The sequence below is a fragment of the Rattus norvegicus genome, chromosome 15, assembly GCF_021556685.1.
Source record: "Rattus norvegicus strain SHRSP/BbbUtx chromosome 15, alternate assembly SHRSP_T2T, whole genome shotgun sequence".
Lineage (NCBI taxonomy): Eukaryota > Metazoa > Chordata > Mammalia > Rodentia > Muridae > Rattus > Rattus norvegicus.
The window spans coordinates 37,554,935-37,581,738 of NC_141548.1; the positions used below are offsets into that span (position 1 = coordinate 37,554,935).

A 26,804-nucleotide genomic window follows, 5' to 3' on the forward strand; every position below is an offset into this window, starting at 1 on the left:
TTGGGGAGACATATGAAGGTGTAGGCGAACCCAGTTTAAAGCAAATGAAGAGAAAGTTTAAGAAGGGGACAGCTAAATGTTTCAGTAAGACGACACACTGAGGTGTGGGCTGCACATGCTTCTCTGAAAACTCAAAGTCTGAAGTGCTTCAAAATCCCATGGACACCTTTTAGGTTCTGGATTAGGAATATTCAATGAGTGAAGTGTTTGCTAATATTCCACAGTCCAAAATCTCTGAGCTAGAAAATGCTTCCAGTCCCAAGGCAGGGACATTCATCCCTGTCTTTACAAACAGTCAGTCTAAACTGAGAGAGTACCTGGATCTAAGATTATTCTAACAGTAGATGCAGCACTTTAAAGACAAAGATTAGTCAGGAGTTGTTTATTCGAGTCTAGCAAAGATCACACTCATGAAAGGAGCAAGCTCAATCTGTGGTGTGCTCAAGCCTGCTCTATGTAAAAGATGATGGGAACTGGGAAGAGAAGGCTCCTGTCTCCATGCAGTTTGGATGGCAGTGGGGGAACAGAATGCACACAGGTGAACAGACTGGGGTACAGTCATGCATTAAGACATGCAAGGTAGACGATCTGAGTGCAGAATGACCAGAGGTTGTTACTTTAATTAAAGAGGTGATAGGTGAACAGACCAGAATGACAGAGAGGTCATTTGACAGTCATAGTTCAATCACTATCAAAAAACAGGCTCCTAGAAAGAGGAGAATCTGCTAAGAATTCTATGGAAAATGGTACTTGATGCACTCAAAGTCCATCTGGAAGACCTCTGGCCAGAGACTTGGGGTGAGGGGGGTGTGTGGAGAGGCCAATAGAGGTGGACTGTACCAGAGTCTACACTTCTGTGGTAATCATGACTAAGGAGTACTGAAAGATGCAGAACCTTAGAGGATATAGTTTTGAATATTCTCACAGGAACAGTGCAGCTGACAGGTGAACAGAGACAGGATATGACAGGAACGGTGGTGGTTTGGTAGGGAAGGCATCCAACTGTGCAGGTGGGCGATACTGGTGACAACAGAGTAACACACCACTGCAGAACCCTGGCTCCTTTTTGTCAACTGAAAAAAAAATCAGTTCAAGAAAGAAACCCCAGGGGCTGGAGAGATGGCTTCACTGCTTAAGATCACTCACTGGCTGCTCTTCCAGAGGTCCCGAGTTCAATTCCCAGCACCCATGTGGTGGCTCACAACCATCTGTAATGGGATCTGGTGCCCTCTTCTGGCCTGCAGGTGTACATGCAGGCAGAGCACTCAAGCATTAAACAAACAAATCGTAAAAAAAAAAGAAAAAGAAAAAAGAAAAAGAAAAGAAAAAAAAAATCCCAGATGCTTGGGTGGAGGGAAAAGAGAGCATATTATTGCTTAATGAGCTAAAAGTTGGAGGCAATGACACACTGCAAACAGCTGGAAGAGCAAGCTCTGTGTAGTGAATGATTAAAGCCGCTGAGTTTATTTATCTCTGTACCTATTATCACAATCTAAAATTAACAGAGCACGATCACAGAGCCCCCAAAACACAACCTTTAGAATAAATGAGAGCAGTCTATCTCTTCAGCTCCAGATTTAGGAACTCAAGAGAAAGCAACAAAGGCATGGTGACAATCAGGACTGATGGGTCCTGAACAACACGAGAGACTTTTACACTTCGGTTAACGCCAGCAACAAAGCAGGAAAGAAACAAAAGAGTGGAGAGAAGCTTGTGTGTAGAGTCCAACAGTATTAAACTCAATACAGAGATGAATAAAGGACCTTCCTAGACATATTTAGCGGAGAAGATATACGGATGGGTAATAGGGACTCAGAGAAGCCCAACGAGATTGTGCATAAAGGAAACGATCTCAATGCCACTCGATGAATGAGTTCCCACCCACTCAGAGAGAGGGCGTAGACCTAAAACTGAACCGTTCTCACACGGCCGGAAGCCGAGTAAGCTGTGCGGACATTTCGGGAAACTGCTGGCACTTCCTAAAAAAAAAGATTGCGCACATCCATTACACGACTCAGTAATTCCCAAGAAAAATGAAAATGTGAAGGGAACACAGAAGCTCGCACATGGACGCTCACAGCAGCCTTACCCACGAAGCCTAAAACAATGCTCGCCATTATTCGAAATCCACAGTAGCCTATTCAGAGCGTGGCTGTCCATCCACGGCTGAATGAGCAAATCAACGTCCACCAGTCAGGGAGTGGGGCATCAATGCAATAGAGTACTCTTCAGAAACAACAAGCAAAGAAGTACGGGACGTGCCACAACGTGAACTTAGAGAGCTGAAAGCAGTTAGGTTCAGAAAGCCTGATGCTGTATGCTGCTGTTGATATAGGATGTCCAGAGTAGGATCCACACAGACATGGTGCAAAGCAGTAGTTTTGGGAGTCAAGAGGGCTTTGGGGGCAGGGGATGAGGTGACAGCTTTTGGGGGCGATTAAACATTTGAAAGTTGATGATGATGTGGTGTTTGTGTAGCCGGAAGTGAACCTTGAAATGGGTGAATGCAGTGTCAATATAGAGATACAATTATATAATGATGAAGTTGCTGTGAAGATGTGGCCCCTCGGTCACACCGGCCACACAGCATATGCTCAGTGGCTGTGTGTGGCTAGTGGCTGGCATACTGGGCAGCACACACACACACACACAAACACACATACACACACACTCACACACCCTATCTCCACCTTCCTGAAGTCCAATCGACAGTCCAGGGCCGGAATGGTCAGGTCAGAGGTGCTGAGAAGTGACAGAAGCTGGGAAAGAATCTCAGGGAGGGCCTCCTTGCCAGGTAAGAACATGTGTTATGGGAACAGGATGGTACTGGATCTAGCACTACACGGGATCACTGACTCAGGATGGAGAATTGCAGCCTGGTCCTTCAGCACAGGAAGACTGGCTGGGGGAGGAGCACATGAGGACTGGTTCACAACAGGAATGGCCAAGACAAAGCATGTCTGTATACAAGAGAAGGAATTTGGAATATGAGGCAAGAGAAGGATTAGCTTAGCAGGCAAATCCTGGTCATGAGAGTTAGGAGACTCTGGTGTGTCTGGCACTCTTACCTCAGTTCTAGTCAGAGAATCTATTTTGGATTTGAGGCTGAGTCCTACAAGCCTCAATTATGATATGGAGGTTTCACCTCAGAGAAGGAAGATAAAGAAGATGTGGCAACAATGACGGAAATGACCCTAACGTCCCCCTTTGGGTAGGAATTCTAAGTTGCTCTTAGAAGCTAAATCAGCCCCATGCATTTGGTGGCAAGGATGATTGTCTCAGATCCTCATCTTCCACCAGGTCCAGGATGGATTTCCAGTCTACCCATCCTGTGTATTCACAAGCAAAGAGCGGATACGATGAGCAGTGCTCTTGAGCCTGGATATCCCATCCACACTTAGCCCTGGGGAAACTACAAAACTCTGGCCAGGTGGGAGAGTTAGATGAACTAGAAGACTAAGCAAATAATCAAAGCTTGCAGCCATGGTCTGACAGCCTCTGTAGTCAGCAAAATCCCAAACGCTGGGGTTACTGACATCTACCACCACATCTGGTCTGACAACTATTTTGCTTCCCTTATCTATGGTGCTGGTGACAAAACTCAGGGCCTCACACATATTAGGTAAGTGCTCCCCTCTGAGTTCTGTCCCCAGTCATTGTTTTGCTTTGGTTGTGAGAGAGGGTACTGTTGTAGCCTCAGTGGCATCAAGTTGATAACCCTCTTGTCTCAGACTCACCAGTGTCCGAAACGCAACTGTGCAAAGCACACTCAACTCTGCATCTCCTTCAGCATCGCTATTTCCAACATAGGCTGATTCACGGACTAAAAGAGATTTAAAAAATGCAAAGCATTTTCCTAATACAGAGGTCTTAGAATACGTTCCACACCTTATGTGTACATATAAAATAAATAGGAAGAAATGATCTGAGAGGAAGGATGACTACCTGAGAGATAGGGAGAGCTGATCTGAGAAAAGAGGGAGGGAGGACTTGCCTGAGAGAGGATGGAAAACTAGCCAGAGGGTTGGGAGAGGGCTCACCAGAGAGAGCAGAGGAGGACTGACTGGAGAGTTAGGGGAGGATTAACCTGGGAAGAAGGACTGACTTGAGAGAGGAGGGAGGACTGACCAGAGAGCTGGGGAAGGACTGACCAGAGAGAGGGGAAGAGACTTTTGAGGAGGGGAGACTGCCCTGAGAGATAGAGAAGGACTGACCCGAGGAAGAGGACTGATCTAAGGAGGAGGGAAGATTAATTTGGGGGAAAGAGAGCATTCGTTATCTTTTCCTAAAGCCAACTGGATGATTTCCATGAGATCAATTTAAAAAGTCAACTTCCTATGTGTTTGGGTTGACACTGTTGAGTTACATTTAGAATATCTGTGGCTGTACATGACAGACCCACTGCCATGATGGTGCTCAGGTCATATACAAGGGAAGAGAGCCATCCTGGAGAGCGGGCCACTCACTGACACATGGAGAGTCTGAGGTCAAGAGGAGCCAAACCCAAGCAGCTTGGGAGTCTGTAGTTCCAGATACAAGTTGTTTGAAATAATGTAGCTTAGACAGATGAGATCCTGGAGGCACAGTCACCACAGCAGACTTTTGTGGACAACAGGGACAAAGTCACACGGCCACCATACTTACTAGTTACGGTACCCAAAATGTTGTATGCAAAATTTCTTTGAAAATAGTTGTGGGAAAAGCCACAATTTACAAGAAAAGTATGTCTCATTTTCTGCACAGACAGAATGCTCAGGCAACTTCTTTAGAATATTCCAAAGGGCGAGGCTGACGGTATTTCACAAAGACACAGTTGCAATTAAATGTTCATTAAAAACACCACATCATTACCCAGCCAAACCACAGCGTATATTCAGGAGTGGCTCTGACAAATGGCAAAATGTCATAGCACGGTGCCCTGTGGCTACAGAAGACACGATGTGGTAATTGTGAAACCAGATGTGAGATGTATATGTGTATTTCCATATACACCCAGGGACAGCTGAAGTGACAGCCACCAGGCATCTTGTCCTGCGGAAGGTATTAGGGAGGAGTCAGGAACACTGGCCTCTTCTCTTGCCATGAGAACATTTGCCAAGAAATTTTGGTCCAAGCTGATGCCAAGTCCCTGCTGCCCTCTCTTCCCTCTGCTTGGAAACTTCCAGCACAATTTCAGAGCAGCGTAGACGCCAGACTCTCAGCCTAGCCACCAGCCCCTGTGTGAGCCTCAGCCTTGTCAGATTCCAGAGGCTCAGAGGGGTTACAGACAGCTCCACACTCCCGGGATTATATCCAGAGCAGAGATATTGTCCAGGATCCAGATAACTGGATTTACAAATAAACCTTCAGAATGGGACCTGTGGACATGGCTCCACTATCGCTGTCTCCAGGACCAATATTTCTGCTTCCAACTGCATATTCCTAAAGAGAACCCTCATTCTCTCCCCCTTCTTTGTAAAGAGTGGGATGAAATGTTGGAAGTGCTCTCCAAAAGGAAGGGTTTATACAAGTGTTAGCGATTATAATTACATTCACGATGGTGCTGGATTCAGTTCCTGGTTACATAAGCCTTTAGGTTTTCTCCTTGTTCCTGCCATTTCAGCTGGATGAAGTTAAGGACACAGAACTCAAATTTCAATATCTTTTTCCCCCTTGTGTTTACTAAAAATAGACTTAAAAGGGAAGGAAAAATGAGAGAGGGCAAATTCGATGCTGACACCAAATATCAGTGTTTCTTATCTCTGTGTGTACAGGTGATGGACACTCCCCAGCCTCTGGTACCTGGATGGAGCCCCAACGAAATCTTGCCAATCAGTTATGAACAGAAGTGAGAGATCCCTTCAGGAACAAACAACCCTTATAATCATCTCCTGCAAGTGTGGAAGGTGGGGGTGAGGGGTTGTGCTCAGGGGAGCCTGCGGTATTGATCCTGATTACTGATTGCGCCCAGGACATTAGGGCATACAGACTTACAACTCACTACCCTGGAGGAAGGTTCTTCTATTTGGAGAGCCCCATGTTGGAGAGCAAAGTACCTGGCCCTAAATCCACTTCCTTAGTTCATGTTGGCAGTCCTCTCTTAGCACAAGAATGACTCTGGAAAGCTGGCCTTCTGTTAAAGAAGCCCACAGGTAGCCATACCAGCAAAAACCAGATGAGATCAAAGCCTGGATGATATCTTCTATTGCCTAGGAAAGACTCGCGCTCAGGGCAAATCAGGTGGAGGGAGGGTCTTATGTGTGACCCTCACACAGACAAAAGCATGTGGCTGTCACCTATATTCTGAGATGGTCTTGGCTGACTGTTCCCTTCCTTTCTCAACCTTTTATAGATGGAGTCTCCAAAAGAACATGGGGCTGTTTCCAGTGTCTGTAACAGACACAACGACAACAACAACAACAACAGCAGCAGCAGCAGCAGCAGCATCAGTAGCATCAGCATCAGCAGCCCTACCCAGCACAAGTATTTTAAAAGAGACTTTCTCTTCTGGGAAATATATTCCCTTTCCCCCATTTCTTCCCTCATAAATGTCATCAAGGAAAATCTGAAAAAAAATTTCAAATCAAAATTAATTTTATGTTCTTTTGCCAATAACCACATTCCACTTCAAGGAGGGCTGTTCAGCTGCTTCGACTAGAAATGCCAGGGGAAGTCTGAGAGCAGCCAACAAGGCCGTTGAGTTTTGGAGCCGCAGTTGGTGCCGTCCATGATCTTATCCTACAGTAATTTTCAGATCAAAGGGTGGGGGCTTTAGGTAAATCAAGTTGGGAGATTGATGGCGGGACAGTTGAGAGAAATCTGACTTACTGATTTGTTTGAGAGGGAAAACTCTATTTTGAAACTTGGAATGAATCATCACAAACTTCATCAACAAGACTGGCTGCTTTGAAAGTCTCTCCAAAACCATGCAAAAATAAGCAAAGGAAAGTCCTTGGAAACGCTGTGGAAAACGAATGGCCTTGCGCACACCTTCCCAAGACTATTCCTTCCCTAGATCACGTTGCCTTGGCAAAAAGGGACAGGGCTGATAAGTGACGCCTGAGTCTCCTGCCACCAATGATTGGGAGGGGATTTTAGGGTAAAACCCACTGACATAATCCACGTGGTAGCAGATGAGCATGCGAAGCCACTCTACAGACCTTAGTCCTCCTCAAGCAAAGGTTCTTCAGGACTGTGAGTAGGACTGAGGCTGGAAGTAGCTGAGGAAGGAAGGAAGAAAGGAAGGTCTAAAGGGCCCTGTGCTAGAAGGGGTGCTTGGCTTTGGGAAGCACCCTGGTTTGCTTCAATTTCTGCCCTGCTCCTGTGCTCTTGGAGGCAGACTGCTTGCATCTTTCTTAGTTTTTTACCATTGTCAGCACTACTACTACTACTACTATCTTAATAATGTGTATATGTGTATATGTGTATATGTGTATATATGGTTTTGTATATGGGAGTAAAGGTGCCCAAGGGAGTCAGTATATCAGATGCCCTAGAGCTGGAGTTACTAGTGAAGGAAGGAAGGCAGGAAGGAAGGAAAGAAGAGGGAGGGAAAAAAGTTCACTTGTATTTAGGACATTATATTACTTTCTGGATTTTTACCACTGACATATCACCAAATGAAATGAAGCACACAGACACAAACAGACACACACACACACACACACACACACACACACACACACGCTTTACCAGCAATCATGCTCTTGCCAAATTCTGTGTTTTTCTATTTGGTCATAAGTAAAATCTTATGGCATAACTCTTCTACCTCCAGACCTTCAGGAGGAACGTGTCTCCTTGCATGCTGGTGACATGAGTCCCACTTCTGCTTCTTGACCTCCCCTCTCCCTTCAATCCAGCCACCATCCTTCCCTTTACACTACAGGCACCTTGTAGCCCAGGTGTAGTCCAGCCTTCCACACAGGATGCTGGATATGTGCAGATAGGGTCCCATTTACAAGGACACAAGGCTTGAGGGGGGTAGGGGAATGACACTGTCCACTGGCACTGCCAAGACGCAATCACATAAGCTCACTCTTTGAAGTCTAAGATCATTCCTGGCAGCTGCCGAGAGTGGCAGGGGCTCCTCCCCGACAGAAAACTCTTCCTTCTACCTCAGAACACTGGAGGAACATGATCCCTGGTCTCTTTGACAAGAGTACAACACTCACGAAGCTCTACACTCATGACATCACCACCCCGGAGGCCCTACTTCCTACATCATCTTGGGGGTAGGGTTTCCATACAGGGATTTCTGGACACTACAAACAACTCATCTCCCCACTTAGGCTCTTCTGGCATTCCTATACAACTGAAATCTATCCACTCACATTCACAGCTAAGCCCAAATGCCCCCCTTTAAAGGTACTAATAACACATGCCACGGATTCTTGAGCTTTGTGCTCAATTATGCTCTATTTATTCAAGATAGTTATTTTCTACCATGTACTAGAGTCTGTCTGAGGCTAAAGTGATGAAATTTAGATTAATAGGTTTGAAAAAGGAAGTCTCAAAACAGCCAGCCTGGTATAAATTTTGTTGTGTAGTTACTAAAGTTCACTCTTATGAAGAGTGTTTTAATGAAAAGGAGCAAGCTGAGAAAGGAAAAATACAAAATATATGGTACAGTTTCTCCCATAGCCAGGATTCATGGGTCTAGGAATCAAGTGATGGAAAAGGGAACAGTCCCATTTACTATCACTCCTAGTGACCCACTGGGAAAGTTTTTGCTTCCTGTCCCCACAACCCTAAGGTCTGCTGGCCTAGAACTTTTGGTTACAGAGGGTGGAGTGCTCCTGCCAGGAGCCACAACAAATATTCTATTGAACTGGAAACTCAGACTTCCCCCTGGTCATTTTGGGCTTCTAATGCCCTTATACCAATAGGCTAAGAAAGGAATAACAGTGTCAGGAGGGGTGATAGATACAGATTACCATTGGGGAAATTGGATTGCCTCTCCACAATGGAGGTGAAAAGGATTATGTCTGGAGTGCAAGAGATCATTTAGGCTGTCTCTTAGTACTACCATGTCCTGTGATTAAAGTCAATGTGAGACTATAACAGCCTAATCCAAGCAGGATGATAAAGGGCACAGACCCATCAGGAATGAAGGTATGGGTCGTCCAGGAAGAGTCAAAGCCTAGAGTGCTACAGAGGGCAGAGCTGGAGATGTGACTCAAGCCCTTTGGAGGAGCCCAGAAGGTCATGTGTGGATTCCAGACACTGGAACAAGAAGTGGTGAAGCTGAAGTTGACTTGGAGACCCCAAGATGTTAAAGATGCCAGAACTGTGGGTACCTCATGAGGAATGCTGTTAACAGGGAGTGGAACCAACCCAGGAGAAAGAAGTTTGTTGCAGTAAACAAAGATAAAAAAAGAGCAGAGATCTGACTTTGACATCAGATGTGGAAATGCAGAGTTTGGAGTTTGCCCAGCTGGTTTCCTGTCTTGCTTTGGGGATTAAAGTTAAGTGATTGGATGAATCCCAGAAGAGACTTTGAACTTTGGACTTTTTTTTTTTTTTTTGAACTTTGGACTTTTAACAATGTAGAGACTGCATGGGGACTTTGAAAGTTGGACTAAATGTATTTTTCATTACGCTATGTATGGCCCCCATAGACTCCTGTGTTTGGACAAGCCTATGGAGGCGAGGGAGAGTAATGTAGTGGTTTTTATATTCTTGGCCCTGGGAGGGGCCTTGTTGGAGTAGGTGTGTCACTGTGGGTGTGGGCTTTAAGACCTTCATCCTAGCTGCCTAGAAGCCAATCTTCTCCTGTCTGCCTTCAGATGAAGACGTAGAACTCTCAGCTCCTCCTGCACCATGCCTGCCTGGATGCTGCCATGCTCCCACCTTGATGATAATGGACTGAACCTCTGAACCTGTAAGCCATCCCCAATTAAATGTTGTCCTTATAAGAGTTGCCTTGATCATGGTGTCTGCTCACAGCAGTGAAACCCTAACTAAGACAGTATGTTATCATCAAGAAGTGGGAACTAACACAGGCTGTTCTTGTGCAGAGGGACTAAAGCCAACCTAGAGGATGTAACTTTAAAGGTGTGTGTCAAGGAAAATGCCCTCAGAAAACATGGAATGGCATTAAATTTACAATATCCAAGTGACTGTGCACACAGATACCAGAGACTTGAAGCAAAGGCTTAATTAAGTAACAGAGAATTTTAAATTCATGGGCAAGAGACATAAATATTCCCTCAAGGTCAAAGACTCAGTTATCACAAACTGAGCATGGAGCTCCTAATATTTATATAGCAATTTCACAGAAAAGGCAGAACCAACAGGTCTTGCATGCTATGACTGGAAACAAGCTCTTGCTGTGGGGCAGGTCTGTGTTCCCAGTCTTTAATCTCGTGTGTGCGTACACTGGGGAGAATGGTGCACACATTGGCCTTGCAGGAGGCTAACCTCCTTGCTGATGGTTGAAATCATCAAGGCATCACCTACCGTGCTCCAGCGCTTTCATTGGAACCCAGAAGAGGATGAGGGAGTGGACCAAGGCATTGATGCAGTGACCCCAGAAAACCTGTAGGAAGATAAACCAGGAGTCAGAGTGTCAGGGACTCGGGGCTCTGTTTGTAGCTTGCAATAGGCAAAGCATTGTGAAGGCTCCTGGTGTGGGTTGGAGACTTCTGCAAGGGACATCGTTAGTCTCAATTTAAAACACATGAGGTGGGGGGAGAGAAGAAGGGAGGAAGAGAGAAAGAGAGCGAGAAACCTAAAAGCTATCTCCTCCTACTTACAAGGAGATGGTTGATGTTCTCCAGACAATATTACTTCATTACAAATCTCTATAACCTTCATGGATATGACACAGAATTGTTCCACATGTAAAAACTGAGCTTCTATGTGTGAGTGTCCCTCATCACAATGGGACACCTCACAATCATTCAGGAAAAGGGGGCTCAGGTTAAAACCGGATAGCAAGAAACTAAAATTTTGTTCATTTTGAAAACATAAAAACTCATTGAATGTATAAATTCTCATATTTTTTCTCCATAATGTCTTAAAATACCTCTTACTCATTTCTACCTATCACCTTTGAGGTCAATGACACACACTAAAACCATTCTCTTTGGAGGCTGGCAAAATGGCTCAATGGGTGAAGGTGGCCTGTCACCAAGTCTGAGGAACTGAGTTCAATCCCCAGGACTCACATGGCAGAAAAGAGAGAACTGACTTCTAAGGGCTGCGCCCTCTGCCTTCCACCCACCCATGGTGACAATCCACACCCCCTCTCCACACACTAAATAAATAAACAAATAAATACTGGGACAATTTCACTTCAAATGCTTGCAATACTAAATAAAAGGGCATGGCGTTCTGCCCATTTTAAATGATAGTGTCAAGCATTTTGAGGTTTTTAAAAGTGTGTTCTGTGTTACAAAATATCCAGCCCTACCCCATTCAGTATTCCGTCTAACTACTAAGATCGTGATGCTTTTATCTCCAGGTGGAACTTCTCCAGCAGTCGACAGGTAGTTCTGGGGAGTGTCATGGAGGTGGTTAAACAGGGGTTAAGAGCAGAAAACAGCAAAAGACATCCTATTACATGGCAACTGTGTTTATCCCCAGTTTTACTTTCTCTCAGTAACTATAACGGCTGGGGCCACATCCAGGCCTCATGTGACTGGGAAATGTTGTAACATTTCTCCATGACGTTAGCTTTATGTGCTCACTTGTGCCCACCCCTTTTTCTGACACCCCCCCCATTAAAACAGAAACCAATAAACCCACTAGGTGTCTGCAGGAGACTGAGGTCTGCCCAGTTCTTCCGAATTTAGCATGGGTTCATTTTTCTGTTTACATGTCACCCTGACATCAACTGTAGAGTACGGACTTGACTTGTGAATGCGGTGTGGAGAAGAAGACTCTAACTGCTCGCTAAGAGACTCAGAGGCTGATCAAGTCAGACACCATGTGTGGAAGAGAGCAGAGGCAATGGGATGCCTCTTATTTTATCCCTTCCTGGATCTCCCTTTTAAATACGCCAGAGGATAAGGCGGCCATGACAGTTAACCATCAGGCACTCGGGAAGAGCCTCTGAGCTGGTTCACTGCAGCTTCGAAATCGCCTCCCCCACAGCACCATGGTCATATTGCCAGACTCACATCCTACCTCCTCCTCAGGGGGATCCGTGGCTTCCCTTCAGACAGCAGCATCCAACTTCACTACCACTGTTAGCATGTGTGTGACAGAGGCCTGTGTGACAGCACTGTTAGCATGTGTGTGACAGCACAATTAGCATGTGTGTGACAGCACTGTTAGCATGTGTGTGACAGCACTGTTAGCATGTGTGTGACAGAGGCCTATATGACTGCACTGTTAGCATGTGTGTGACAGTACTGTTAGCATGTGTGTGACAGAGGCCTATATGACTGCACTGTTAGCATGTGTGTGACAGCACTGTTAGCATGTGTGTGACAGCACTGTTAGCATGTGTGTGACAGAGGCCTGTGTGACAGCACTGTTAGCATGTGTGTGACAGCACTGTTAGCATGTGTGTGACAGCACTGTTAGCATGTGTGTGACAGCACTGTTAGCATGTGTGTGACAGAGGCCTATATGACTACACTGTTAGCATGTGTATGACAGCACTGTTAGCATGTGTGTGACAGCACTGTTAGCATGTGTGTGACAGCACTGTTAGCATGTGTGTGACTGCACTGTTAGCATGTGTGTGACAGCACTGTTAGCATGTGTGTGACAGCACCGTTAGCCCGCGTGTGACAGAGGCCTGTGTGACAGGCCCATTTTGGTACTCCGACTGTTCCCCCTGTGTTATAGATGGCCCGGCCTCTGTCTGGGTCTCCTCAGGATAATCTATTCAGGTGGGATATCTCTAATCTGAAAGCACCAAGTCCAGAATACTCCAAATCCACAACTTGCCGAGCACTTGTTGAGTATTCTGACCTGACCCTATCTCCATTTATATGCAAGTATTCCAAATTCTACCCTTGCCCTGAAAAAGCCTCTGAAATATGAAATATGTTGAGTTCTAAGAAAATGAAAGGTCCTTAGTTTGAATGCTTGGCACAAGTAAAAGTCAGAATTGGCTGGGCACGCCCATAAAGCTGGCACTGGGTGGTGGGCAGAGACAGGCAGATGAGAGACAGCTCTCTGGACAGGAAGCCCAGTGAGCTTCAGGCTCCACGAAAGATCCGGTCTCAAAAAATAACATGGAGAATGGCTGGCAGAAACACCCAATATTCTCTCCTCTGGCCTCTGCGTGCGCCTGCATGTGTGTGCACTCCTTACACAAATGTGCATATACCTCACACGTAAAGTTAAAACCAGTAAAACAGGCTTGTGGCCGCCAGCCTTAACAAGGGCTGTGTGAAAGGACAGGGCCGACTGTAACGGAAAGGAGCACGAGATGACGCTGCCCACAGAATACAGAGCTGTGAGCAGAAGGAAGGAGATGCTGGCTGGACCTGAGGGAAGTGTTTCTGGATCACAGGACCGGATGTGAAGGGGCGATGCCAATGCCCTCTGTCAGGCACCACTTATCTCACTGAAAGAGAAGGGCTGTGCCTTCCACAGGTGACAGCTGTTTCTCCACAGTATTTACCTACCTTCGTGTTGAAACCTTCGGCGTTCTGAGTGATTTTGTAGAGCTGTGGAAACCTGAGCATGCTCTCCTGAGTACACGACCTCTCGAAGATCCCCAGAGTGAAGGGTGGCAATGCTGTGAAGATCTGTATGGAGACAATCAGCCATCAACCAGAGCCCTTCTGCTTCCCACCGTGCCAATGTTCAAACTCGGTCAATGAGGACTTAACTTTTACAATCAAGTCCAAACCCTAGATTGCACGGTTCACAGCTCCCCAGACATCCTCCAAACAGAGCAAAAGAAATAAACATGTCCATAGAACACCAAAACCATAAATTCCTGATGAGCTAAGAACTCATTGGTGAACAGCTACCCTTCTGTGCAGAACTTGCCATGATGGCGCTTGTACCACAGTTAGCTCCAGGAAGCAGCAGGTTTTCTGTCAGTGCTGGTTGCATGAGTTGTACAACTTTCGACTCTCTCCTCAGGTTTTAGGAAGCACAGGCAATCCATCCATTCATCCACTCAACAGTCACTTACTGTGAACGAGATGGGGGTGGACAATGTGTGGAACGCTGAGAATTCGGGTGCTTCTTTAGAGAGAAAGAAAGGCCAGGAAGCTTCTGAGGCCCCATGTTTACTGAAGAGGAGGTGATTCATTGACAGTAGTGGGACAGAAATGCAGCATGTGAAGTGTGGGGGCTCGACAAAGTTTCTTGGTGAGAAGGTCATGGCGCCATTGTGAAAAGAGACTTAGTGTTTCAGGGTATGGGACTTGCAGGGGATGGATCCTATAGGACTTGCAGGGTGATGCTGAGTGTGGACAACAGGCGCTCCCCACACCTCCTTTGAGAAGAGCACCCTCCTAAAACTCTTAGGCATTGACGCCGTGTTCAGGGGGAAGCCTGTAGCTCACAAAAGACGGGGCTGGGTGAGGACACAGTACGAAGATGAAAGGAGTCCGCAGAGATCATCTCTGGGCACTGGAGGCGGAGAGTGAGTGCCTTTAAGGTGTGAACTTTCATCTGCTCTCCTCAGGGTCAGACGTGACCATGCTTCTGTGTTGCAAAATAAAGCTGGATGCCAAAGATGGGTCTGGAAGGAATGGGCCATTTCACTCTGCGGGTCACTCTCTTACTTGGTTCTAGCACGTTCAGAGAGACTGGCTCATTATTTAGCCTCTCTTTTGATGGAATCCATATCCACAAACCCAGCCAGCTCTGCGGCCATGGAATCCAACAAGCCTCTCTAAGAGAAACCCACACCAGTTCCTGGGAGACTGAGAATCTGACCAGTGAAATGTGCCTTCTCCTGGGCTGCTGGCATCAGACAGGGGATGGAGGAACTCTCTCAAGCGCTTGCTTTGGCCTGGGGTGGATAGAAAGCAGCCCTGGGCTTTCAACAGGCTATGAGGAGATGGAGAACCACTGCTCTCTCTCCTCCGCACCAACAGACGCTGCGTTCTTCACGGCCAGCAGAAGGAACGGTCAAGGACTACCTCAGGAGCCCTGCATGCATTCGGGTGCACGCTTTCAACTCCACTCTTCTGCACCTGTGCATTGTGCATGTCCCAGCTCGGACTCAGCTAGCCTTTTCTTTTCCTCTTTTATTTGAATCTCTCCTCAATACACTTCAAGCGCTCTTCACCCCTCATTATTGGTGGACTGCCCAGCAAGCTCCACCATACGTTCATCCTTTAAAGTAAACTGCACTCATCTAGGTAGACTGGTTGAGGACCATGGTTTCTGTTGTTGTTTGTTTTGGTTTGGGTTTGCTTTTTTTTTTTTTTTTTTTTTTTTTACAAAATGGAGATGTTACACGCATTTATCTTCATCACTTGCTAAACAATACATCACAGAAAGCCCTGTATGTCCCTTGGATTTAACGCTAATGCAGTCTTGTTAGCGTTCTCTACTGTTCGCATAGTAACTCAGAGTAGGGATGTGCCATGGCTTTGAGTTATTAATCCATCAGTCCGCATGTTCCTTCCGATCCTACCTTTCTTTTTGTTACCACAAACATATATCAAACATCCATAATATGGTACAATATGTGCTTTGCTTCTCTTCCCATGGGTCTAAACTGCTGGGTGTAGAAGGAGACGTGTAGTTTTAATTTTATATGATGTTGCCTGCTTGCATTCTAAAAAGGGCTGCAATCTGTTATATTTCCCTTTGCGAAGAACAAGAGTGACCTTCTGCCAGATTCCCTATCTGAGGTGGTTATAGTCCTTATTTATTATTCTCCTGTTGGAAAAAGTCAAATATTAACTCTTTTACATCGCCCTGTGTACCAGTGAGCCTGCACATGCTGACCATCTGGGGCTGTTACTTTCAGCAACATTGAGCTAGGTCCGTCCCTTTTTTGCGTCTACCCATGGTTATCTGTCTCCAAGAGCTCTTTGAGTCCCCAGTTCTTTGGGTCTTTAAGTTGTGTTCATTGTCTACTGGCTTTTTTTTTCTTCCAAAAATGGCTTCTTTTGCAACCTGAAAGCATTTAAGTTTTAAGTGGTCAAAACCAGCTTTAACTGTCGACTTGTTGACAGTTTTCCCACCCTGAGCTTATGTGCAGTTCTTAGGAGCATGTTAGGGGAGTCTCGTGGTTTTATTTTTCCCATTTGGAATTTATTTTTCTATGAGGTATAGGCTAAGAATTCACTGTTTTTCCCAGATAATGAGCCAGATGTGAAAACACAATCAATTCACACTTTGCTATGAAGTTTAAAAAAAAATCACCATTAAGGTTTATTAGACTCTGAGGTATTGTTCTAGACTCTGGAAATGGAACCCAATTCTACAGTCGCTGACTCTGGGTCTATAAGGAATATACTGCTCTTGATGGTGAGTTTGGGGCTAGTCTGACAGTAAAGTCTATGACCTCTTCTGAACGTGTTTTGCATATCTGTTTTCAAGAACTCCTTCATTCCACTTACAGTTCCACACAGATCCTCTTGTGCCCCTCAAGCCTGTTTGCATCAGGTAAATGTATATATTAACTTATGAAGTGATGACTTTGTAATGGTTTTTAAGTTTTCCCATATACAAAAAAGTACACTTTCTATTTAATCCTGGTCTTAAGTCTTTATTTCTTTGCTCCATTTCAGTGGTGCTGGGGACACTGCACAGTGGGCATGCTCTCTACCACTGAACGGAATCCCCAGCCTGTTTTGTCTTTACTGTTTAATTCTGAGACAGGTCTTACTAAGTTGCCTGGTCTAGCCTTGAACTCACTCCACAGTGCAGGTAGAATGAAGTTAAGATCCTCTTGCCTGGGCCTGCAGGAGCCAGGATTACAGGAGGTTCTCGGAAGTCCAAGTGATTTTTAATCTTTCATGAAGACTTTGGGATTTTTCATATGGATACTATAAAATTACACCTATGTAATTTATAATTTAAAAACACATGATAGACAGAAACCATACTATGCGACCCAGCTGGTTTCCAGATCTTGAGTCTAAATGGTTCTCCCTGCCTCAGCCTCATATGAAGCTGGGACTAAGGCCTGTGCCATTCCGAGAGGCCATGAATGCGTTTACTGCTTTCTGAAGGGAATTCTTGTATTTCTGCAGTTTTTAGGAGTCCATTTAATTCCATTTAAAATTCCATTTAATTCCATTAAAAATAGAATTACTGATTACTACCAAAAGACAATGTCTTAAGAATCTGACTCTTTTAAAATTCTCTCCTATTTCTAATACTTTTCCATTGTTCCCTTCCGGGTTTTCTGGATAAACAATCATATATGACCATATTTATGTGGCGGCTGCTTCATTTGCATGAGTATTTAAGTAAGCATAGGAACTGCTCGTGACGCCCCCAATGTTTGTAACAGATTTTTTTGTTTTGTTTTGTTTTGAGCTGGGGACCGAACCCAGGGCTTTGCGCTTCCTAGGTAAGCGCTCTACCACTGAGCTAAATCCCCAGCCCCTGTAACAGATTTTTAAGCCTCTTGATGGCTGCTGAAAACTCTAGGGTGATTCTGAACTCCACAGTGATGATGGCTGGTCCTCCTGCAGTGACAGCCAGTCCACTGACTAACTTCTGACAGAACACAAGGCAGTTTGGGAGTTTGCTGTGGAAGGCGGTGTGCTGCAGCTTTGCAAGCAGGCTGAAATCTCACTGATGGACAGCTGAAATCTCACTGATTGACAGCTTTGCGTTTCTATTTTTCCCCCCATGTCTTATATTGGGAATGCCAGCTGAACTGCATCAAACTCATGAGCAGAAGTTACCAATAGGACCACGTTTTTATTCATTTTATTGATATAGTTAGAATGATTTTGTTTTTTTAAATTTGAAACTCTTGTATTCATGACATCAGGCCTACTCGGTCAAATTCCTTTACTCTTTTAACACAGAGGGAGGCTCCATTAGCTGATATTTTATTTAGAGGTCTGTAATTGTGAGTGAGGCCTGGTCATAATTTTCTTTTTAAAATTATGCTGACTTGATAATGGGATTACTTTTTTGGAAACAATTTAAAAAATATTACTGTGATCTCCTCGCTGAAAATGACATAACATTTAGCTGGATCCATCTGAGCCAGGCAGTGTTTCTCCATGGGGACCTCTGTCTCCCCACAAACTCAACTGATAGAGAAATTGAACTATAGCTCTGGGGAGCTCTTTGAGCTCATGGGTTAAAATCAGGGACACTTACTACTTAGAGATAGACTACGCCCAACACACACTATTGTTTTCCTACATACACCTATCATAAAGTTTAAGTTTTAAATTAGGAACAACTAAGGTTAACAGTGATAACTATTAATAAAAGAGAACTGTCATAATAATACGCTATCATGAAAATAGCTAAAACTTAAGATCCCCTCCAGTATTTTACTTAAATTTTTATTTTTTTGAGATTAGAATTACATCATTTCCCCCTTCTGTTTCACCATTCCAAACCCTCCCAACAATCCCTTCTTTTAGATTTTAGACTTATGATCTCTTTTTTAAAATTGTTGGTGTGTGTGTGTGTGTGTGTGTGTGTGTGTGTGTGTGTGTGTGTATTCTTAACTATAACCTGCTTAGTCTGTATAGTGTTTCTTGTATACATGTTTTCAGGGCTCACCATTTGGTATCAGATATCCCACTGGTATGCTGTTCCCTGGGTAAGATCATTTCTCCTGATCTCAGTGTTCTCTATTGCAGGTAGCTCTTTGTGTGGGATGAGGTCCCATGAGCTGCAGTAGTGGCACACATGCCTTGGCTGTAACCAACAGCTCTCATTGGACTTAAGATCCAGTTAACAAGAGGGACATCATACCTAGCACTGAACCTAACCAACTATCCAGGGATAGTGGGGTTATGGATCTTGGAGGGGAACCTACAACAACCAATTTACTAAGCCATCACAATCGCTAACTACACTCTAAATATGTGTCCTTAGTCCATAAGTGTATTCTTCGCCCTTCAGGAAGGAAACTTCTTTTTGTAATAGATAGAGATCATTACAGAAACCCACAATTAACCACAATGTATAGATGTAGAGTCCAGTCCCAGTGACTACACCTATGAAACACTGCAGAGGGGCAGACAGACTGTAAGAGTCAGAGGATCAGAGGGTTCTGTGAGACTGTGTCTCTTAGTGATGCCAGATGCTACACCCATAAGGTCTCAGCAACATGGGACTCTTACTTCTGCGAGGCTCAGTCTGTAGCTGACTTGAGAAACAGAAGCCTCAGAAAGTGACATCACAGGCGGGAGACTAATGTAATGAGAATCTAATGTGACATAGCTCTGTCTTTAGGGACATGCAAAATCTAGTCTGCTTTATTCTGTTTAACAGAGTGTGGCAAACTGAAGAACTATGATTTACATTAGCTGGCTGGGGAATCACACATTAAATAATGGTACAAGAGAAGATAAAGAAGTAAAGAAATACTGCAAATGTTTTACATCTCACAGATTGCCCCTTAGAGAAGGTCTCTGGCTTCCGACTGGAACCGAGTTGCATAATAGGACATTACAGGGACAATGGCAGCAAGATTAAGTATGGGTTCAAGTACAGCGCTGGGCTCAGGTTTTCCGATTTGATCATTACGCTTCTTAGATGAAGTGTGTGTGTGTGTGTGTGTGTGTGTGTGTGTGTGTGTGTGTGCGTGTGTGTGCAAACTCTCATGCATGCGTGTGTGGGTGCATGAAGCATGTGCATTTATTTACATGTGTAGTGGCACATGCTTGGAGAGAGACAGCAAACAAGAGCAAAGTATTGATAACTGACTAACCCAAATAAAGGACAGCTAGGACAGTTCTTCGTGTTCCTTTTTGTAATTTTTCTTTAATTTTCTTTATTTATTTTTTTATATTCCTCACCAAAACAATTGTGTGCCAGCTGGTTTTATGTGTCAACTTGACACAAGCTGAAGTATCACAGAGAAAGGAGCCTCCGTTGAGGAAATGCCTCCATGAGACCCAGCTGTAAGGCATTTTTCTCAACTAGTGATCAACGGGGAAGGGCCCAGCCCACTGTGGGTGGTGCTGTTCCTGGGCTGGTAGTCCTGGGTTCTGTAAGAGAGCAAGCTGAGCAAGCCAGGGGAAGCAAGCCAGTAAGTAACATCCCTCCATGGCCTCTCCATCAGCTCTATAATGTTCCAGTACCTACTTTTCTCATGAAAAAGGTGTATTTAGAATTAGCCATCTTGACTGTTTAGATGATCCCAATCTTGGTGACCTCTAGAGCATCATAGTTAGGAGCCAATCGAACATTCACCTTCTTCACTTTATCAAGGTATTTGATATGGTCATGTCAATGACCATAGTCATGTCAATGTCATAGAGTTTCTTCACGGCCTGTTTGATCTGGTGTTTGTTGGCCTTGACATCCCCAGTGAACACAAGTATGTTGTCCTCTATCTTCTTCATGGCTGACTCTGTGGTCAGGGGGAATTTGATGCTGGCATAGTAGTCAAGCTTGTTTCTCCTGGGTGCACTGTTTTGAGGATACTTAGGCTGCCTCCGGAGCCACGGGGTCTTGGGTCCCCTGAAGGTGAGTGCCCTGAGGATCTTCTTTTTGTAGCTGTGGACACTTTTCAGCACTGCCTTCTTAGCTTTCAAGCCCTTCGCTTTGGCTTTGGCTTTGGCTTTGGGAGGGGCACAGGCTTCCTTCTTTGCTTCTTGGCAAAAGGTTCTAGCACCCACTTTAATACCTATTCTATGGACTCTGGTAATCTCTGGTCATTTTGCTTCAGAATTGATTTCTCTGGTACAGAGTTCTCTTCTCCATTGGTTAGTGGGACACTGTATACACAAAACATTTTCCTAGCCCTATACATTCAAGGTCACAGTGGTTCTTAACCTTTCATGGGCACAACAAGCCCCAGGAGCGTTCTTTTAAAAGGGCGCCTATCTCTGAGGCACTCTCTATTGAGTGACTGTGGGGCTCAGAAATCTGAGTTTTTCAAAAACAAGCCCTTGCTTTTGCTTCTTGTGAGTAGACTATGGGCCTTGTTTTTATCAACATCATGTTTCAGCTTATTTCAGCTCATCTGGCTACACCATCTCATAACATTTCTTGGGTAAATCTAAATTTCCCAGGGTTACCCAGAATTAAGAAAACCATCCTGCCCTTGAAAATCAAGCTAAACCCGACTTATCTCATAGGGTGACATTCATCTTAGGCTTTCCTCAACTCTAAAGCACAGCCTCCAGGGGATCGGCTTCATGTTTGAGTAGGGGTGTGTATGGGTTTGCATGAATCTTCTGGTCCTAGATTATCTAGCTCTCCCTAGCCTCTCCTCAGTACACAGAAGCAAGGCCCTTGAGCCATACCTTTGCGAAGATGGCCAGAGAAGATCCTAGCAAGTTAATTCAGCTCTTCTCTCTCTACCAGTTCACCATTTAGTGGATCTGCACAAGCAAGTAGTACACTCTACAGTGGGTCATACAGTCAACTAACTTACCAAGACTAGAACCTAGCCTTCCCAGAGTCTGAGCCCATATACTTGATTCTCTTCACCTAAAAGCCACAGAGGCCCAGGTCATACTGTGTGTCGCTAGATCACACTGTGTGTTCAGTATGCTGTAGCCAACATGGCAGCTATGAGAAAAGTGCACCGTGGGATGTGAGTCCACAGCCAGAAATGCACACAGTACCATGAGCTCTTTGAGCCACACTTCCTCCTCTGGGGGAGCACCTCTCTGAGGCAGCTACTTCAGAGGTTAAACTCCACGAGGCACAAGAAGCTAGGATTGGTGCTCCAAGCTGTAGGAGGGAGCTACTCAAAGAGGTGAATCACTCTGGTGACCCACAGATGGGTAGCTATGGCACTTAGCAATGGCTGCCTCTTCGGTTGTTTTTCTCCCAAAAGGGGAATGAGAAAACTAGGCGTTTTCGCTTACAGTTTCTACTTGTTTTTGGCTTTTGGATTTATTCATCAATTAATTACAAAAAACCCTCAGAATTCATAGACATTCTTCTTAGAAGGGCAAAAACTCATTGGGCCTTAGATTCTTTATTCATGTCTATGTTTAAGAGTTCAGAAGTAATGCTACAAAATAGAGTGAGCTTAGATTGCAGGACAGAAATTTTTCCTTGAAAATGCTGCAGAGACATTTAGTGAGGGGGCAGCCAGGAGTCCATTACTAAGATATATGGGTTAATAATTTCATGGGGCTACTCAAGAATGATCTGCTGTGATTGAAACCATGTGTGGAGAGTTTGGGCTTCTGCAGGATGTGTGGCAGCAACAAAGGCCCTAAAGATATATTTGTGCTGCCTGCTAAGTACACAGATGATTGGCTCAGATACACTTCCCAGACATAAACAGTGAAGAATGCCCCTGAAGTTCTCCACGCTATCAGATTGAAAGGGGGATGCTTACCACATTGTACAAGCCGATGCACCAGCGCTCAAATAAAATCTGCCCAGAAAATCCATTAACAAAGGCGAACCAAAGCTGCAAGAGAACAAAGTTCATCAAGTTTTATATCAATATTGACCTAAATATTTCCACTCACTGGAGAAGTAGCCCGGAATGTGGACCACCAGCTGGACACAGCTGCAGAGGGAGACTGTGCCAGCAGTGTGACAGTTGTCCTTTCAAGGAATATAAATTCCAATACCATAAATATCAATATCTTAAGGAAAATTTATATTAAGGACGCATCAACTTTGAGAGGTTATATGCGCCATGTTTACAAGGAAATGAACTTATATCAAATGTGTTTTGTGTTAACACTTTCTGATTGACTGGAAGAGTCTCAACTTCATGCATTTCCCCCTATAAACTTGATTTGATAGCTATGGTGTCTCTTTGAAGGGCTTTGAAATAGATAGATTATAACTAATAAAATAATCATGAAACCATTCTGTTGGTCATGTGTGTTTCTAGTTGACAAAATATTAACTTCTTTGGTTGGCTGCGCTCTCTACCTCAAGCACAGGCCAACACATAGTGATAAGAAACAAGCATGCTCAAATCATCTTTTATGAATTAACTGGACAGATCATTCTCAAGAGGATCTGGTCAGTAAACACATGAGAAAAACACACGAGCAACTTCCGCCTTCAGGGATATACAAATTAAACTGTAAGTCCATCTGAATCAGAATGATAGCATCAAGAAAACAAACGGCATCTGTGGTGGTTTGAGGAAGAATGGTCCCATAGGTTCATACAGTTGAATGCTTAGGCATCAAAAGCGACACTACTTCAGAAGGATTAGTAGGTGTGGTGGTGTTGGAGGAAGTATGTCACTGGGGGTGGGCTTCAAGAGCCCAAGCCAAGCTCAGAGTCTCATTTTTCCTGCTGTCTATGGATCTGCATGCAGAACTCTCAGCTCCGTCTCCAGCACCATGCCTGCCTGCCTGCCGCCATGATGATGATGGACTAATCCTCTGACACTGTAAGAAAGGCCCAATTAAATATTTTCCTTTATAAGAATTGGCTTGCTCATGGTAACTCTTCACAGCAACAGAACTTGGACTAAAACAGGAAGGAATCAATGTCGATGGGGACTGGTTATTCTACAGAAAACTCAGGCCACATGGAGACCCTTTGTGCTCTCACAGGAGTCCTCTCCCAAGAGGAAGCAGAGGCAGCAAGATCTGTAACGGGTGAGCAGTGGAGAAGGCACAAAGTCCCACAAGAAAGCGTCCTGAGACAACTGTGCTTCCTCCCTAAAGGTCTAAAAACATCAACAGAACAAGGACAGCAAAACAACAAAAACCTCACACAGGACTGGGACAGATGCATGGGAAATAATTCCTACTGAAGAACCAACCACAGGGAAAAGAAAATGACATAGATTCTTGGTGAGCCTGCAGGATCTAAAACATGCGACTTCTCTTTGAAAACAGGAGATAAAATTAAATGTGTAAGACAACAAAGAAGGTGGCAAATTAAAAAAAGGTTGATGTTAAGGGACTAAAGACATAGAAATGGAAATAAAAACAGAACTGACATTGATAAAGAACCAGTTAGGGATTGATGGGGTAGGCTTTAAGAAACTGTGATAAGGCTGGAGATGGGGCAGTGATTAGAAGTACTTGCTGTTCTTGCAAAGGACTCAAGCTTGGTTGCCAGTGTTCATGCCAGGCTGCTCACCACCACCTGTAACTCTAGTTCCAGGCCCTTTCCTGGCCTCTGTAGGCACAGGTATACACATGTGGACACACACACACACACACACACACACACACACACACACACACACAAATAAGTATTTTTTAAAAATCAATATTATGCAAAGGATTAAACATACATTGACCTTAAGAGAAAGGGAAACCTTTCAAAAGACAAAAATAAAGAACAAAATCATTTTTATTATGTTTAATTTAATTTTCAGACGTGTTTGGAAGCAGGGTACATATGTGGTGGTCAGAGGACAGTTTGATAGAATTTGTTCTCTCCTTTCCCCCTGAGGTGCCTGGAAAGAACTCAGGTTTCCTCGGCAGGAAGTGCCTTTACCAGCTGAACTATATTTCTGACCCACAGAATTTTTAAGGTATATTAAAACAACAACAACAACAAAACAGTAAAAAGTACTCAAACATATAATAGAAGAGAATTTTCTAAAACATCACTGTGCAAATGAAAAGACGGATCCTCTGACTCGGGAAAGAGAACAACAGACAGAGGTGGATCAGTCACCATCCAAGTAGGCTGACACAGGAGGGAATGTGTTGATTCATTTATTGACTACTGTTGCTGGCGTTCTCCCGGTCCACGGCCATATGCATGCAGAGTATATGCTCTATCGCTGAATTTCTCCCCAGCCTCAATTTTGAAATGCTATAAAATTGATTCAATACAGTCAGTGAAAAGAGGCAATTAGCCTGCCAAGGGAAACCATGAAGCTGACTTCCTACTTCTCTCCGGCGGGACATCAGAGCAGAAGCTGGCGGCTAACATTTAGAAGTGTTGGTGAAGTGGTGTGACAAGGACTTTAGCAAGCCACCAAAACTAAAGACAAAGCAAAGCCTGACAACACAAAGGGATGGGGGATGGAGACTGTGGTACTGTATGTCTGTTACACTGGTTAAAACTCAGGACACCCAGAAGATACCAGACCTGAAACATGTATTACATACAAGAGGAAGAGTTTTAAAGGCAGGGGAGAAGGCATAAAGAATGAAGCCAAATTCCTAACTTTGTCTTACAAGTCAGCAGGATCAGACCCTACCCTGCTTCTTCCCTATTTTTCCTTCTCTTTTTCTCCTTCTTCCTTTCTCCTCCCTCCCTCCCTCCCTTCCTCCCTCCTTCCTTCCCTCCCTCCTGCCCTCCCTTCTTCTAGGAAAAGGCAGGTTACCTGGGTTTGAGCGACTACAAGGCATAGCACCAGAGCAGCAGTAGCTGGCTGGACTGTCTGTCTCCCTGCTCTGTAATTGTGATGCTAGGAATGAACCCAGAGTCTATGTTATGTAGGCCACCCAGCTATATTTGAGGTCCTCAGAATTCTCTCTCCCCCTCCCCTCCCTTCCCCCCTCTTTCTCCCCTCCCTTCTCCCCTCCTTCTCCCCTCCCTTCTCCCCTCCCTTCTCCCCTCCCTTCTCCCTCCTTCTCCCCTCCCCCTCCCCTCCCTTCTCCCCTCCCTTCTCCCCTCCCCCTCCCCTCCCTTCTCCCCTCCCTTCTCCCCTCCCTTCTCCCCTCCCTTCTCCCCTCCTTCTCCCCTCCCTTCTCCCCTCCTTCTCCCCTCCTTCTCCCCTCCTTCTCCCCTCCCTTCTCCCCTCCTTCTCCCTCCTTCTCCCCTCCCTTCTCCCCTCCTTCTCCCCTCCTTCTCCCCTCCCCCTCCCCTCCCTTCTCCCCTCCCTTCTCCCCTCCTTCTCCCTCCTTCTCCCCTCCCTTCTCCCTCCTTCTCCCCTCCCTTCTCCCCTCCTTCTCCCTCCTTCTCCCCTCCCTTCTCCCCTCCTTCTCCCCTCCCTTCTCCCTCCTTCTCCCCTCCCTTCTCCCCTCCTTCTCCCCTCCCCCTCCCCTCCCTTCTCCCCTCCCTTCTCCCCTCCTTCTCCCCTCCCTTCTCCCCTCCCTTCCCCCCCGCCTTTTCTTTCTTTCTTCCAATCCTGTACCTCAGTCCCCCAAGACAGGGTTTCTCTGTGTAGTGTTGGCTATCCTGGAGCCCACTCTGTAGACCAGGCTAGCCTTGAACTCATAGAGGTCTGCCTTCCTTGTCCTCCCAAGTGCTGGGATCAAAGGTGTGTACTAGCACTGTCTGGCTTGAAATTTCAGTTTTAATTAAACAAGCCCCTCCCCCCACGAGGTTATCATCTTTTACCAACCTTGTGGACAAAGACATAAATTTGACAAGGTGAAGAGCTCTAATCCAGCTAGGAATGAAGCACTGTTGACAAGTGTTCAAAATGCTTTCCTTTGACTCAAGGATTTCACTTATTTAAATCTTACAGCTTTAGTCATGTGGCACTCAACATAAAAAAATAAAAGTGTTTTCTTTGACATTATTTGAACTATAGAACTTGCACACACTATATGATGACTGCTGTAAAATATTCATTGGTTAAATAAGCACAATAAGCGATCTCGAAGAGCACACAAAGCCATCCATGTGCCTCAACTGTCATAAAAAAGCTCCCAGACAGACCACTGAAAAGAAAAATCAAGTTGCAAAACAGGGAAGTTCAGAAAGTCCTCGGAAAGTCCCATGCTTCAGTTTGGGGGTCTGCCTGGACTACACAGAAAGACTGTTTCAAAAAGACAAACCCAGCAACAAAACAGAAACAAAATAAAACAAACCTTCAAAACAATAACAAAATCCAAACAAAAACCTAAGGCCCCTGAACCCAGCAAAGCCACGTTGAAAGGTCGTGA

General features: G+C 45.0%; 1 protein-coding gene across 5 annotated transcripts in view; it reads right to left on the minus strand.

The window, feature by feature from the left end:
- The window catches only part of Atp8a2 (ATPase phospholipid transporting 8A2), a 528,141-nt gene that overhangs the window by 134,879 nt on the left and 366,458 nt on the right, over positions 1-26,804 (minus strand). For all 5 annotated transcript variants that reach the window (XM_087586606.1, XM_087586607.1, XM_087586608.1 and 2 more), the window contains 3 exon segments: positions 22,367-22,441; positions 13,566-13,688; positions 10,438-10,516 (listed from right to left, as the gene is read on the minus strand). In XM_087586606.1, the coding sequence (XP_087442732.1) occupies positions 10,438-10,516; positions 13,566-13,688; positions 22,367-22,441 (277 nt within the window).